This window comes from Cervus canadensis, chromosome 1, assembly GCF_019320065.1.
Source record: "Cervus canadensis isolate Bull #8, Minnesota chromosome 1, ASM1932006v1, whole genome shotgun sequence".
Lineage (NCBI taxonomy): Eukaryota > Metazoa > Chordata > Mammalia > Artiodactyla > Cervidae > Cervus > Cervus canadensis.
This window is the reverse complement of record NC_057386.1, coordinates 449,486-462,166: the sequence shown is the minus strand read 5'-3', so window position 1 is coordinate 462,166 and position 12,681 is coordinate 449,486. Positions and strand designations below refer to the sequence as shown.

Sequence of the window (12,681 nt, the reverse complement as noted above, 5' to 3'; positions counted from 1 at the left end):
AAGGCCGCCGGATGGGGCACATGGGAGGAGGGCAGGGATGCAGGGGGAGGAGGGAGGGGACACCTGGACTGTTAGCATCCGAGTCAGTCGTGGCAGAACGTGCTGGAAGCAGGGAGGCCATGCTGGGGGGAGGTGTCTACAGGAGCACATCCTGGCACCTCCAACCGGGCCAGGCCACGTGACCGTCCTGCAGGGTCCCCTCTGCGGGGCTGCTCTGTGCGGCGGCGAGCCTGCTGCAGGGTTCTGAGCTGGCCGCAAAGTGCCATCCAGGCAATTTCTCCAAAGCCAGGCTGCTTTCCTCCCCACGCTCCACCCCCCCTCCTTCCATCCTCCTTCCAGAAGGGAGACTCAGCAGAAAAAGCAGCATCTTTGTGAACGCTGGTTCTAAGCAGGGAGGGGCTGAGTGTGACCAGGACTAACTGGCATGTCCAGTGGGAACTCAGCCGACTCCTCTCCTCCTCCCCTCCCCCTCCTCCCCCTGCCCTCCCTCCTCCCCCTGCCCTCCCTCCCCCTCCTCCCCCTCCCCTCCCTCCTCCTCCTCCCCCCTTCCTCCTCCTCCCCTTGCCCTCCTTCTCCCTCCTCCTCCCCTTGCCCTCCTTCTCCCTCCTCCTCCCCCTCCTCCCCTCCTCCTCCCCCAAGACCACAATCCCATAAGGAAAATACCTGGTTTGGCCGTCCACCTGAGTGAGGCAAAGGCCAGGGAGAAAAGGCCTGAAATCCTTAGCCGTCTTATCTTAGGCAAGAGGCTGATGATGTTGAGGGAAAACGGGCCACACTTCCACTGACAGTCTGGAGTCTGCTCCTGTTGGGATAGAGTGTCAGGTGGTGAGCTTGGCGCTGAGGGAACCTCCCCCTGCCTCCGCAGCTCTGAGAACCAGCCAAGGCAGTGAGGAGGACAGGCCGGACTGCAGGCTCGGGCCCCGGCTCCCTCACTTACTGGCTGGGTGAACACGAGCAGCGGACCGACCCCCACCCCCTCACCTCTCACGTGGGGACCGTGGCCGTGGTTGGGATGAGCGTGCTCCAGGCTGGAGTCCCTGTTTGCACCTGCCGACCTGTGTGCCTCACTGAATCCTCATGAGCTTGTGAAGAAGTCAGTAGTGTTAAACATCCTCATATTAATAACAGTGCCTAGTGCAAGGGTTGCTGTGAACGGTGTGTAAACCGCTATGAACAGTGCCTGGCGCAGAGTCCTGGTCCGGTAGACATTGGCCTGTGGGAACCCGGGCGGCAGAGCGTCCGTCAGCAATGGGGGCTGAGAGCAGAGAGACCCGGGGTCAGCGCTCCCTGCAAGCTTCCTCAGCCTGGGTCGGATGGACGGCCAGTGTCACCAAAATCAGATTAAGGAGGCACATTTCCCTTGTGTACACGTTTTAAGACACAGGGAGCAAGACTGTCTTTCATTTCTCGCTGGCTTTCACTGCACACGCTAGCTGTATGCGGGGGTGGAGGCCCCCCGGGTGGGCTTCTAACTGCCGACAATGAAGACCTTGAGCACTGAGTCCCGCAGGCTGCAGCCCCGTGCCCACTCTGTAAGGAGGATTCCGAGGAAGAAGGAAGTCGGCCCCCCCCCACACCTTTTCTAAAGGGGACTTTGGTTTCTACAAGTGCTGCAAGATCAACGTCTGCTTCCCTTGGGGTGGAAGTCGTGGGTGGGGCCAGTCGTCGCGGGACAGGCCCGAGGGCTGGGCTGACGTGCCAGGCGGCCCAGGGGTGACTTGGGGCGGAGGGGAGGTGTGCCTCTGGTTTATGGCTGATGCCAGCGCTGGGAACGTGGAGCCCTGGCTTGATCCCTGTTCCGGGAATTTTCCTGGCCATGGGGCACCTGCACCTCCTTGGACCCAGGAGGCACACAGCGGGCCTGCCAGGCTCAGGAGAGGAGCTTCGAGGAGCCCCAGCTCCCAGTGGAGGGTGAGAGGCCTCCACTGTGGTCCTTCTTTAACGCCCGTAGAATGAGGGGATCAGCACCGTGGAAAGCAGGTCACAGGAGCCCTGGGGGTTGCCCTCTGGCCACCAGCATGTCCTGTGGGAGCTGCCCAGGCTGGTGCCGAGTCCTGGACCAGTGAACAGGAGCAGCTGCTGCCGGTGGCTGGAAGCCCTGCTGAGAACCAAGGTCCCCAGACCTTCATCAAGCAAAGGTTCCAGGCCTTCTCTCTGGGCTGTCAGCGCCTACACTGGCCTGGCCTTCCATGTCCCTCCTCCCCAGCTGTCCTCTAACCAAGGCTCACCTGTCTCCCAGCACCTCCACGCTTCATCGAACGTCCTTTTATTATCGGCCTGGGCAGGAAAATGTGCCATTAGTGATTCCATCTCCACAAGACATTGCTCCCTAATTGCTACTCGTGAATAATAATTAGCAGCTATTAATTCCTGATAATTAAGCTAATACTTCCAGGTAATGGCAGCTGGGTAATCATCTTAAAAGACGCAAAGCTGCTGTGCTTTTAGGCTCCACACTCTGAAGGATGACCCTGCATCTCAGCTTCTCTCGCCCGGGGGGTTCAAGGGCTCTTGCCTTTTCTTTACGTGGGCAGTGACTGGAGAATTGATGAGTCTGGCCTTTATTTAGCTTTCTTCTCTGGATGTAGAAATAATACATGTTCTTTTAGAAAAGTAGAGAGAAAATCAAATATACATAAGCTATTACCTGGAAACATTCACTATCAACATTTTGGTTTATTTCTTCCCAGTCTATGACTTTTTTTTCACAGTTGAGTTCACATTAAACACATGCTTTCACATCCAGCTTTTTTCTTGTAGTATTACAATATAAACATCTTTCCTTGTGATGCATGCATGCATGTTCAGTTGTGTCCAACTCTTTGCGACCCCATGGACTGTAGCCTGCTAGGCATCTCTGTCCATAGGATTCTCCAGACAAGAATACTGGAGTGGGTTGCCATTTCCTCCTCCAGGGGATCTTCCTGACCCAGGGAGCCTGCATTGCAGGCGGATTCTTTACCACTGAACCACCGGTGGAGGTAGCTCACCTATAGAATGAGGGTGGTGATCTGGTTGTGAAGATTAAAATGAATTGCTTGGCAGACCGATTCAACATACTTCAACATACTTCAGCGTGTGTTGTCGTCCTTTCCTCCCTGTCCCGGGAGGGGGCCGGGCTGGGCGTGGTACCAGGGCTCCCACGCTCCTTCAAGGCTCTGCGGCTCCTGGGGCTGGTATTCCCACCTGTTCCACTCACCATCCTCGGGGTTCTAATTCCGGTCCCTCTGGCAGATAATGGGATTTTGTGAGCCTCAAATGTAAGCGAAAATACTTCATAAACAGCTATCAGAGTTTCTCGGGAGTGTAAACCACGTGGGGACATCTGGCTGGTCCGGGCAGCCGTTCCCCAAGGGGCCCTGCCTGCGCCCCATGCCTCCGCCGGGCAGAACACGGCCCGCCCTCCCGTGCTGGCTGTTCCGCTGTCATTTCGTGTTTCTCCAGCTTGCAGTCGACAGAGACTGATTGCTGTGCTTCTGGGCAGTGAGCACGGGGCCCCACGCACGGGGGCGCCTCCTGGGCCGGCCGGCCCCCCCACCTCCCACCAGCTGCGTGGAGAGGGGCCTGGGGTGTGTTTCGGCTTCTCCTCTGGAAGCTGGTGCAGGCGGGTCTGGCTGGGGTTAAGGCCTGTGCTGTCCTGCCCGGGGCTACGCCCCTTTGCCTCCAGGTGTCCACAGGCCTCCAGGAGGCCAGCACGGGCCCATTCTACCGGCCAGCACCCCCTGCCACCACCCCGGGTCAGCTGATGGAGCGGGGCTCCTGCCCCTCATCCTGGTGAAGGGTGCCCTTTTCCCCCCTTCCCTTTCCCTCCCCCACTCCACCCCTCGGGCAGAACTCACCAAGCTGTAGGCTCCTCACTTTGGGGTTGGGAGCACTGTGTTCTAGGCGAAACCCGTCAAGGGCAAGGGCGGGTCCTGCTCGTCCCTGCCTCTCGTGTCAGGCACGCTGGGCTGAGTGAACGGACGGATGGGTGAGTGGCAGCATCAGCCAGGGGCTCCAGACAGGACACGGGCCCCTCGCAGAGGTCAGGCAGGCAGCCTCTGGGTTCCCCCCAGAAGAGGAGGTGGCCCCTCTCTGTCTGGGTGGCCTGCTGGCCCTGGTTCATCCGCCCTGCCCCACGGGGGCCTCTGCTTCCCTCCCAGGCCCCGCGGAGCCGCGCCTGCTCTCGCCGCTGTCTCGCTCTCCTGCCTCCAGAGCCCAGGCCTGGGGGCTGCCCGGGAGGATGGGCGCCTGCGGGAGGAAGGCCCTGACCCTGCTGAGCAGTGTCTTTGCCGTGTGCGGCCTGGGCCTGCTGGGCATCGCCGTCAGCACGGACTACTGGCTGTACCTTGAGGAGGGCGTGGTCCTGGCCCAGAACCAGAGCACCGAGCCCAGGATGTCGCTGCACTCGGGCCTGTGGCGGGTCTGCTTCCTGGCAGGTAAGCGTGCCCTGACCGCGGCCAGCACTGTCGCATAGAGGAGCAGCCCCCCACATCCCACACCCCCCGGGAAGCAGTGTCCCTGTGGGAAGGAGGCGTTCCCATGGATGCGCTGCCCTCGGCGGCCACGACCCGCTGCAAACGCCAGCCCCGCCTGCAGTGGCCATCAGGCAGGTCCTCTCCCCTCCGAGACCTGGGTCTCCCACCTGAGAACGCAGGTGGCCCTGGGGAACTCCCGGCACGTTCTCTGTCCACGAAACGGCAGGGATGAAACACAGGTGCGGCCTCTCCAGCTCTGCGAGAGGGAGCAGGTCTCCATCTGGCCTGTCTGGGCCTCCTGCCCGCTTGCTGGGGTTTCTCTGCCCACCCAGAGCTGCTACTCCACGCGCTCCGTTCTTATCCCTCCGTCATGACCAGGGGCCAGGCTTCACGAGAGCATCTCTTGTGCAAGGCTGCCCGGAAACACCGCAGCGGGTCCACGCAGCCTTTCCTGGAGGCTCTGAGACCCACGCGCCCGTGTGCACACAGCACGCTCGGTCCTCCCAGCCTCGCGGCAGGGCTCTGCTGGGGGCGCCCACTCGTGCTCAGCAGGGACGACACCTGGGGGCCTGGGCGAGTCTGCCTCGGGAATGACATCCAACGCCAGCCCCACCTCCCACCGCCTGCACTGTGCGGCCTCCATCTCTGCTTAAATCTGAAGCAGAGTTTGAGGGCACCCGGATCCAGCCACCAAGGTGGCGACAAAGGGGTTCTGCTCCTCAGCTCCACACTGGGGCCCCTGAGCCAGCCACGCGCCACCCGCAGTGGATCCCGTCCCCAAGTGCCAGACATCCGACGCAGCCTTGCCAATCGCTTTTCACGCAGCTTTGGTGCTTCTCTGGGGAAGATGTGATGTCAGGATGGGTGTGTCCACCTCTGTCCACTGTGGGCCACCAGCCAGGGACAGGCCCCCAAGCGCTTAGATCCAGCTCAGGTGTAAACACACAGGGGGTCAAAGATTCTAGAAGCACTTGCTGATGCTGCTTGAATGTGCCAGCTGCAAACCCGAGCTCAGAAGGACCCAGAGAATGTGAGGGCCGTCTGGCGGGGATACCGTCGCCCGCTGATCCCCAGGGCTGGTTCAGCTGACCGGTCGGCGGGCGTCCCCTTCCCCCTCACGCTCCGTGCGCACCCCTCTGGGAGCTGTCTGCTCGGCTGAAGGGGACGACCATCCCCAAGGGGAGGACTGGTTTTCGGTCAAGGGTACATGAGTAGCTTGTCCACAAGCTCGCCGAAGGGCCCCGAGCGAAAGCGGCTCTTGTCTCGCAGGTGAGGAGCAGGGGCGTTGCTTCACCATTGAGTACGTGATGCCCGCGAGTGCCCAGCTGACCTCGGAGTCCACGGTCAGCGTACTAAGTAGGTACCTCTGACCTTCCACCCCAGGCCACGGGCTGCACGGGGCAGAGCGGGGCAGAGGGAAGAGGCGGCTTGTTTCTCGAGAGCCGACGCTCCGGGACTCAGCTGGTCGTGCCGACCGGAGTCGCAGAGCTTGCGCTGCAGAGTGCCTGTCGGGGGGCCAGGGTGCCGGCACTGCCAGGGAGAGGGCGTCCACGCCCAGGGTCCTCCTCTGCGTGGGCGGCTCCAGCAGACCACGGGTCCTCCTCTGCGTGGGCGGCTCCAGCAGACCACGGGTCCTCCTCCGCGTGGGCGGCTCCAGCAAACCACGGCCGGCAGCATAGAAACAGCAGAAACGCGATCCTCTCAGCTCTGGAGATTAGACGTCCGAGTCCAGGGCGCCAGGGACTCTCCTGGAGGTCCAATGGTTAAGACTCCATGCTTCCAACGCAGGGGGCACAGGTGTGACCCCTGATCGTGGAACTAAGACCCCACATGCCACATAGTGCAGCCAAAAAATTAAAGTTAAAAGATAATTTTTAAAAAAGATCGAGGTGCCGGCCTGGTCAGCTCCTGGTGAGGGCTCTCTCCCCAACCCGTAGCCCAGGCCGTCCCGCTGTGTCCTCTCATGGAGGCTTGGCCGAGGGCGCTCGCCTGTCTCTCTCTTATGGGCACTGACCCCCTTCATGAGGGTCCCACCCCCATGACGTGAGCCCTCCGGAGGCCAGCCCCAGATACCATCCCTTGGGTGTTAGGTGTAACATGGGAGTTTTGTGGGGCTTCCCTGATAGCGCAGGGCTTCCCTGGAGGCTCAGAATCTGCCTGCACTGCAGGAGACCTGGGTTTGACCCCTGGGTCAGGAAGATCTCCTGGAGAAGGAACTGGCAACACACTCCAGTATTCTTGCCTGGAAAATTCCATGGATGGAGGAGCCTGGCGGGCGATAGCCCATGGAGTCACAAACAGTAAGACTGAGTGACTTCACTTTCTTTCCCTGATAACTCAGCTGGTAAAGAATCTGCCTGCAATGCAGGAGACCTGGGTTTGATCCCTGGGTTGGGAAGATCTCCTGGAGAAGGGAAAGGCTACCCACTCCAGTATTCTGACCTGGAGAATTCCATGTATTGCATAATCCATGGGGTTGCAAAGAGTTGGACACGACTGAGCGACTTTAACTTTGTGGGGCACAGACATTCATGCCATAGCACCCAGGGGACTGAACCAAGCTCTCCCCGCCACCCCCAACGAGACTCACGCCATGGCCTGGGCCTCCCCAGAGCCAGTGTGGACCCCAGATGCAGCTGCAGCGCAGTTCTGATGCTGATCCCCGGGTTAGCACAGACCCCACAGGTGAGGGGCCGCGGGACAAAAGTCCACCAAGGAGGAGGTGGAGGCCGGCTGCTCACGCAGGGCGGGGGTTTGGGAACCAGCTGGGGGATGGTGGCAGGCTGCTTGGACTGGGGGCGGGGTGGTGCCAGGTGATCGCAGCCCCTGGAGGCTAACAGCACCCTTCCGTCCCCTTGGTCAGAAATGATTCGCTCGGCCACCCCATTCCCCCTGGTCAGCCTCTTCTTCATGTTTATCGGCTTCATCCTGAGCAACATCGGACACATTCGTCCCCACAGGACAATCCTGGCCTTTGTCTCTGGCATCTTCTTTATCCTCTCGGGTGAGTGCTGCCGTTTCCGCTTGGGCACACTGGACTCCTGACATTTGATTCCTAACCGCTCTGCTCCGGGAAGCCATGGTCCCACAGGTGGCTCAACCCCAAGGGACCCGCCGCGTCAGTGGCTCAGGCAGAATTGAGTCTGAGCTGGAAGAGAGCCTGAGGACCACAGACCAGACCCTCCCCTCTGGAGGAGACCCCAGTTCAATTCCTGAGTTAGGAAGATCTGCTGGAGAAGGGATAGGCTATCCACTCCAGTCTTCTTGGGCTTCCCTTGTGGCTCAGCTGGTAAAGAATCCACCTTCAATGCGGGAGACCTGGGTTTGATCCCTGGGCGGGGAAGATCCCCTTGAGAAAGGATAGGCTACCCACTCCAGTCTTCTGGTCTGGAGAATTCCATGGACTGTGCAGTCCACGGGGTTGCAAAGAGTTGGACACGACAGAGTGACTTTCACTTACATCACCGCTTCTTAGCTGCTGTGGTCACGAGTGTTCCTATTCTTGGAGGGCGGTGCCCTGTGTTCTTACATGAAAGAAACACGGTCTGCCTTTGGAATAATGGTCTCTTCACCTCCCAGCCCTCAGCTGTCCTCCGGAGACCCCCACCCCTACCCTGGGCTACCCAGGCCCCTTCAGTGTGGATCTGTCTTCCTGGACCGACCCTGGTCACATGCCGTCATCCACTCTGTCAGTCGTTCATGTGCTTGCTCATCCATTCGCAGCATCAACAGGCCACGTCGTGGGGCTGGGCCCCCTCCCCATAGGCAGACAGACAGCGTAACAGGAGGTGTGGACAAGTGGGCAGGAAACAGGGACCCTGCCTGAGAAGGGCTAGACAGCCTCACAGACCCAGGTGTACCTTTTACTTCTCTATGAACTTCACAAGAGTCAAGGCCCTACAGCAGCCTCAAGGCACCTGAGGTTTTCAGCCATAGCAGTAGGCCAGAGATCTCAGGCTGATCTGGGCCACATGGAGTGTTTAAGGGCAGCAGTAGACAGGGTTCACTTGGGCCTGATCCCGCGTGAGTGAAGTGCTGAGAAAGACCTGAATCACACTTGTATTCCTTTAACCTTCAAGGTGCCCAGCGTAACCATGTGAATGGAATTAAACCCAAACAGCTGAAAACAGAGTAATCAGTGCTGTCCTCATCTACTTACAGTCACTGACTGAGGAGGCTGATGCTGAGTCTGTCCTTTGCTCCGTGAGGGGAGGGGTTGGGCCCCGGCCCCAGGGCCTCTGACGTCCCGCCGGCCAGCCTGCCAGCGTCTTCACCACCCCTGCCTCTCCAGCGCAGCAGGACAGACTCATGGGCCACACCCAGGGGCGGGTGGGCTGCACAGACGACCCGTCCGGGACCGGAGGCCCTGCCAACTCTGGCGGGCGAGCACACGTGACCCCTGAGTACAGCAGAAGCCGCCTGAGGTCACCGTAGGGTGACCTGGGGGTTCAGGACACTAGGTGCCGGCCCCTGCCCCGCCAGTGACTCAGAGGAAGGGCGGGGCGGGCTCCTGGGAGGTCCTGGCAGGGCAGGAGCCCCACCTGCACGCCGGCCTCCGTCTGGAGGGTGACGGCCCAGGCAGGGTCTTGGGGGGCGACTCCTGCTCCCCTTGAACTCCAGAGTGAGCTCATGGTCACCCAGGCGCCGCCTTTTCCCTAACCCTAACCTTTTCCCGGAACCCGGAGGGGAGGCGGGCGCCCCGGGCAGCTCCGGGCCTCCTTGCTGAGCCCCCGCCCCCGCAGGCCTCTCCCTCGTCGTGGGCCTGGTGCTCTACATCTCCAGCATCAACGACGAGATGCTCAACAGGACCAGGGACGCGGAGACCTACTTCAGCTACAAGTACGGCTGGTCCTTCGCCTTCGCCGCCATCTCCTTCCTGTTAACCGAGGTAAAGCCTTTCGAGGGGCTGGGTGGGGGCGGGGCTGCTGAGAGGGGGGGAGGAGGAGGAGACCCGCCGGGCTCCACCCTTCACCCCGCCCCCACCCCATCCCCTCCTCCCCCATCCCCCACCCCATCCCCTCCTCCCCCATCCCCTCCCCTCCTCCCCTCCCCTCTGGCCGCTGCCCAGGCCCCCAGCACCAGCGCCTTCCCTCCGCCTCCTCCCGCAGAGCGCCGGGGTGATGTCCGTGTACCTGTTCATGAAGAGGTACACCGCCGAGGACCTGTACCGGCCTCACCCCGGCTTCTACCGCCCGCGTCTGAGCAACTGCTCCGACTACTCGGGCCAGTTCCTGCACCCGGATGCCTGGGCCCGGGGCCGCAGCCCCTCCGACCTCTCCAGCGACGCCTCCCTGCAGATGAACAGCAGCTACCCAGCGCTGCTCAAGTGCCCGGACTACGACCAGATGTCCACCTCCCCGTGCTGAGCCGCGGCCTCCCCTGGACCGCGGCCCGCACAGCCTTCCCTGCCCCCGCTGGCCTGTGATCCCCGGCGCCCCCACACCCAGCTGCTGTCGCCCGACCCGTCCCCCTCCCCGCTCTCCCCACTAGTTCCTGCACCAGTGGGGTGTCAGGAGCCGGAGACAGGGCTGACTGGTGGAGAGTGGGGTGTAGCCAATCACTCCGCCCTCTGCTCCCCGGGAGAGGTGGGCACCGCTGGGTCCTCCCACCCCCGACGTCTTGGCCAAGACCAAGGCCAGCGCTGCGATGCCAGGCTCTTTCCAGAGACCCAGCCAGTCTCCTGCGCTTGCCTCCCGGCCTGGCCCTCCCTCATGATCTGGGCTGTGGGGCCAAAAGGTGACTGATCCAGAGGTCCGGCTGGTTCAGAGCTGCCAGCTGAATCCTTGCAAAGTCCTTCATCCCTGGTGGTCACTGCGTTCCACTAGGACACACCTGTCTGCTCTCTCCAGCTCCCAATACCCCACAGCCGGAGGGCTCTTTCCTCTTCTCCCACCAGAACTCAGCTGCCCCAAACGCTCCCAGAGGGGTTAAGGGAGTCTGGACCACTCGGGTGGGGTCACAAAGAGACATTAGCGGCTGGTGATGTCTTGGTGTGTATGGCCCCTCAGCAACTTGTTTAACAAGGGCCTTTGATGCCTTAACCCAGAGAAGCTACTCTGACAATGGGAATTTCAGGATGGGGCTGGTCCAAGTTAATATTGCCAAGCACTGTATCGGGCCCTGGGGTACTGTCCCTGCTCACAGGGGTGACATTTCTGGTCTAATCCTGTAGACAGACGTCTACCAGCAAAGCAGAAAGCGGGTTTCAAGAGGCCTCCTGGGGTTTGGAGCTGGATTGCCGACACTGGAGTCTAAACAAGCCGGACTCACGATAGTCCTCCCGAGGACCCTGTCAACGCCAGGGGGCCGGTTTAACTCTCATAGATGGCAGCGTCTGCCTGCTGGGAATGGGCGTGCGTCAGCAGGTAGAAGCCGGAGAGGACGCGGCGGCGCGATGCCCCTTTCCCCAGGAGGAATCCGGAACGGGGAGGTGCCGGCCCCTTCCGTGAGGTCCACAGATGGGCGCGGGAAGGGTGCCTGCAGGACGGACCCTTGGATCGCCTCGTGTCTTCTCAGTGCGGCCACCTCTGGATTTGAGGCTATCAGCAGCCGGACAAAACGGGCTCTCTGCCGCGTGTTTCTGTCACTCCAGCTGTTCTCTCTTGCTCTCTTTAAGACAGCATTCGGTTCTCCGTGCAAAAAGCCACCGTGGGCAACATGTGGGCTCCGGGAAGAAATACAGAAAGCCACGCGTGCAGCCTGGGTGGCCTTGGGAAGGGCCATGTGTCTGTTTGCTGGGCGGCCATGGGCTGGGTGGCTTCAGCAGCAGACACTGGTTTTCTTACGGTTCTGGAGGCCAGAAGCCTGAGATCTCGGTGCCAGCAGATTTGGTTTCTTTCGTGGCCGTTTTCCGTGGCTTGTGGCTGGCCATCTCCTTGATGGGGCCTCTTGCGGTGCTTTTCCTGCATGCCTGTATGTCTCCTTGTGCCCAAGCCCCTCTTAGGAGGACACCCGTCAGATGGGATGAGAGCCCATCCTGATGGTTCATTTTCACTTAAATCAGCTCGTTAAAGGCATTGTCTCCAAATGCAGCCATCTCTGAGTCACAGAGGCAAGGGCCTGAATACAGGAGTATGGGGGCCAGGAGCAGGAAGGGGGCGAGGAGGGGGCAGGGGTCCAGTGAGGGGGGGCGAGGGGCCGGCCGGGGCGGGGGCGAGGAGGGGGCCGAGGTGAGGGGCTGGCGGGGCAGCAAGGAGCCGGATGGGGTGAGGGAACCACCCAGCCCAGCCCGTCACGGAGGCTGGTCCTCCCTGTTGTGTCAGGGGTACAAGAGGGGAACCAGAGAAGTGGGCCGCTGTCCCAATCCTGCTACCCTCCTGGGGGTCCTGGGAAACCCCCTTCTGCTCCGAGGGACCTGGCCTAAGCTGTTTCCCACCCCAACTCTTTAACAGTCCAGCCTTGCCCAGCGGCCCGCGTGTGGACCGTTCACCCTCGTAGGTGAGCTGACACAGCCGTAAGGCCCCTTCCACCCCGTCGGCCACAACTTGTAACCTCCGTTACTGTTCATGGTTTACCCAGGAACTGGGTGCTGCCCACCGTAGAGGGTTTGGTCAGCGCGCGTGCAGACTGTCGGTAGCATTTCCAAGCTGCTGGCGCTTAGACGCGTGGACTCCAGCCTTTGCCAACGTGCTAAGCTCCTTGGGCATGCTCTCTCGCCCTAAAGTACTCCTTCTGTCACCGTGCCGGGCTTGTTTTTGTGCACATGGGGAAAGCAGAAGCCGCTCCTGAGCACACGCCGCAGGCTGACTGCTGGGTCCGATGGGCCTCTCAGCCTGGTCGCTGGGCCGCTGAGTCAGGCCGCTGTCACCCGGACGTGCAACTTCCACGGCTCTTCAGCACGGGTTCTGGGTCCTTGTCTCCCCTCCTGCAGGCTGGGTGAACCTTTCTTTTCTGTCTATAAATTAATCTCAGAACTGGGACCCTTGCAGCCCCTCCAGAATCACAGGATTTTTGTCAAACATTAAAGTGTATATAAACACAGCTCAGAAACCATAAATGATGGGGCCCTTCCCCAATACACTTTCTGACTGTTTGTTTCCTCAAGCACTTATTTAAAAAAGACATATGAGTTTTTACTTTTTCATCCTCAAAATATGGGAGGGGAAGACTAATACAACAAAGTCTGATTCATTATGGAATAAAATCACTCGGTGTTACCAGCCAGGGGTGGGGGACAGTTCTGACTTTTGTTCCTTTTCACATGGAACTCACCAGCGCCCCCCAA

General features: G+C 60.6%; 1 protein-coding gene across 1 annotated transcript in view; it reads left to right on the top strand.

Moving 5' to 3' along the window:
• Window positions 1-12,472, top strand: part of CACNG5 (calcium voltage-gated channel auxiliary subunit gamma 5) — a 29,950-nt gene extending 17,478 nt beyond the window's left edge. Inside the window, exons 2-6 of the mRNA XM_043442823.1 lie at window positions 4,143-4,418; window positions 5,727-5,813; window positions 7,321-7,461; window positions 9,200-9,345; window positions 9,566-12,472. Of these exons, the coding sequence (XP_043298758.1) occupies window positions 4,223-4,418; window positions 5,727-5,813; window positions 7,321-7,461; window positions 9,200-9,345; window positions 9,566-9,823 (828 nt within the window). The 5' untranslated portion in view covers window positions 4,143-4,222 and the 3' untranslated portion in view covers window positions 9,824-12,472. The remainder of the gene's footprint in view (window positions 1-4,142; window positions 4,419-5,726; window positions 5,814-7,320; window positions 7,462-9,199; window positions 9,346-9,565) is intronic.
• The last annotated feature ends 209 nt before the right edge of the window (window positions 12,473-12,681 follow it).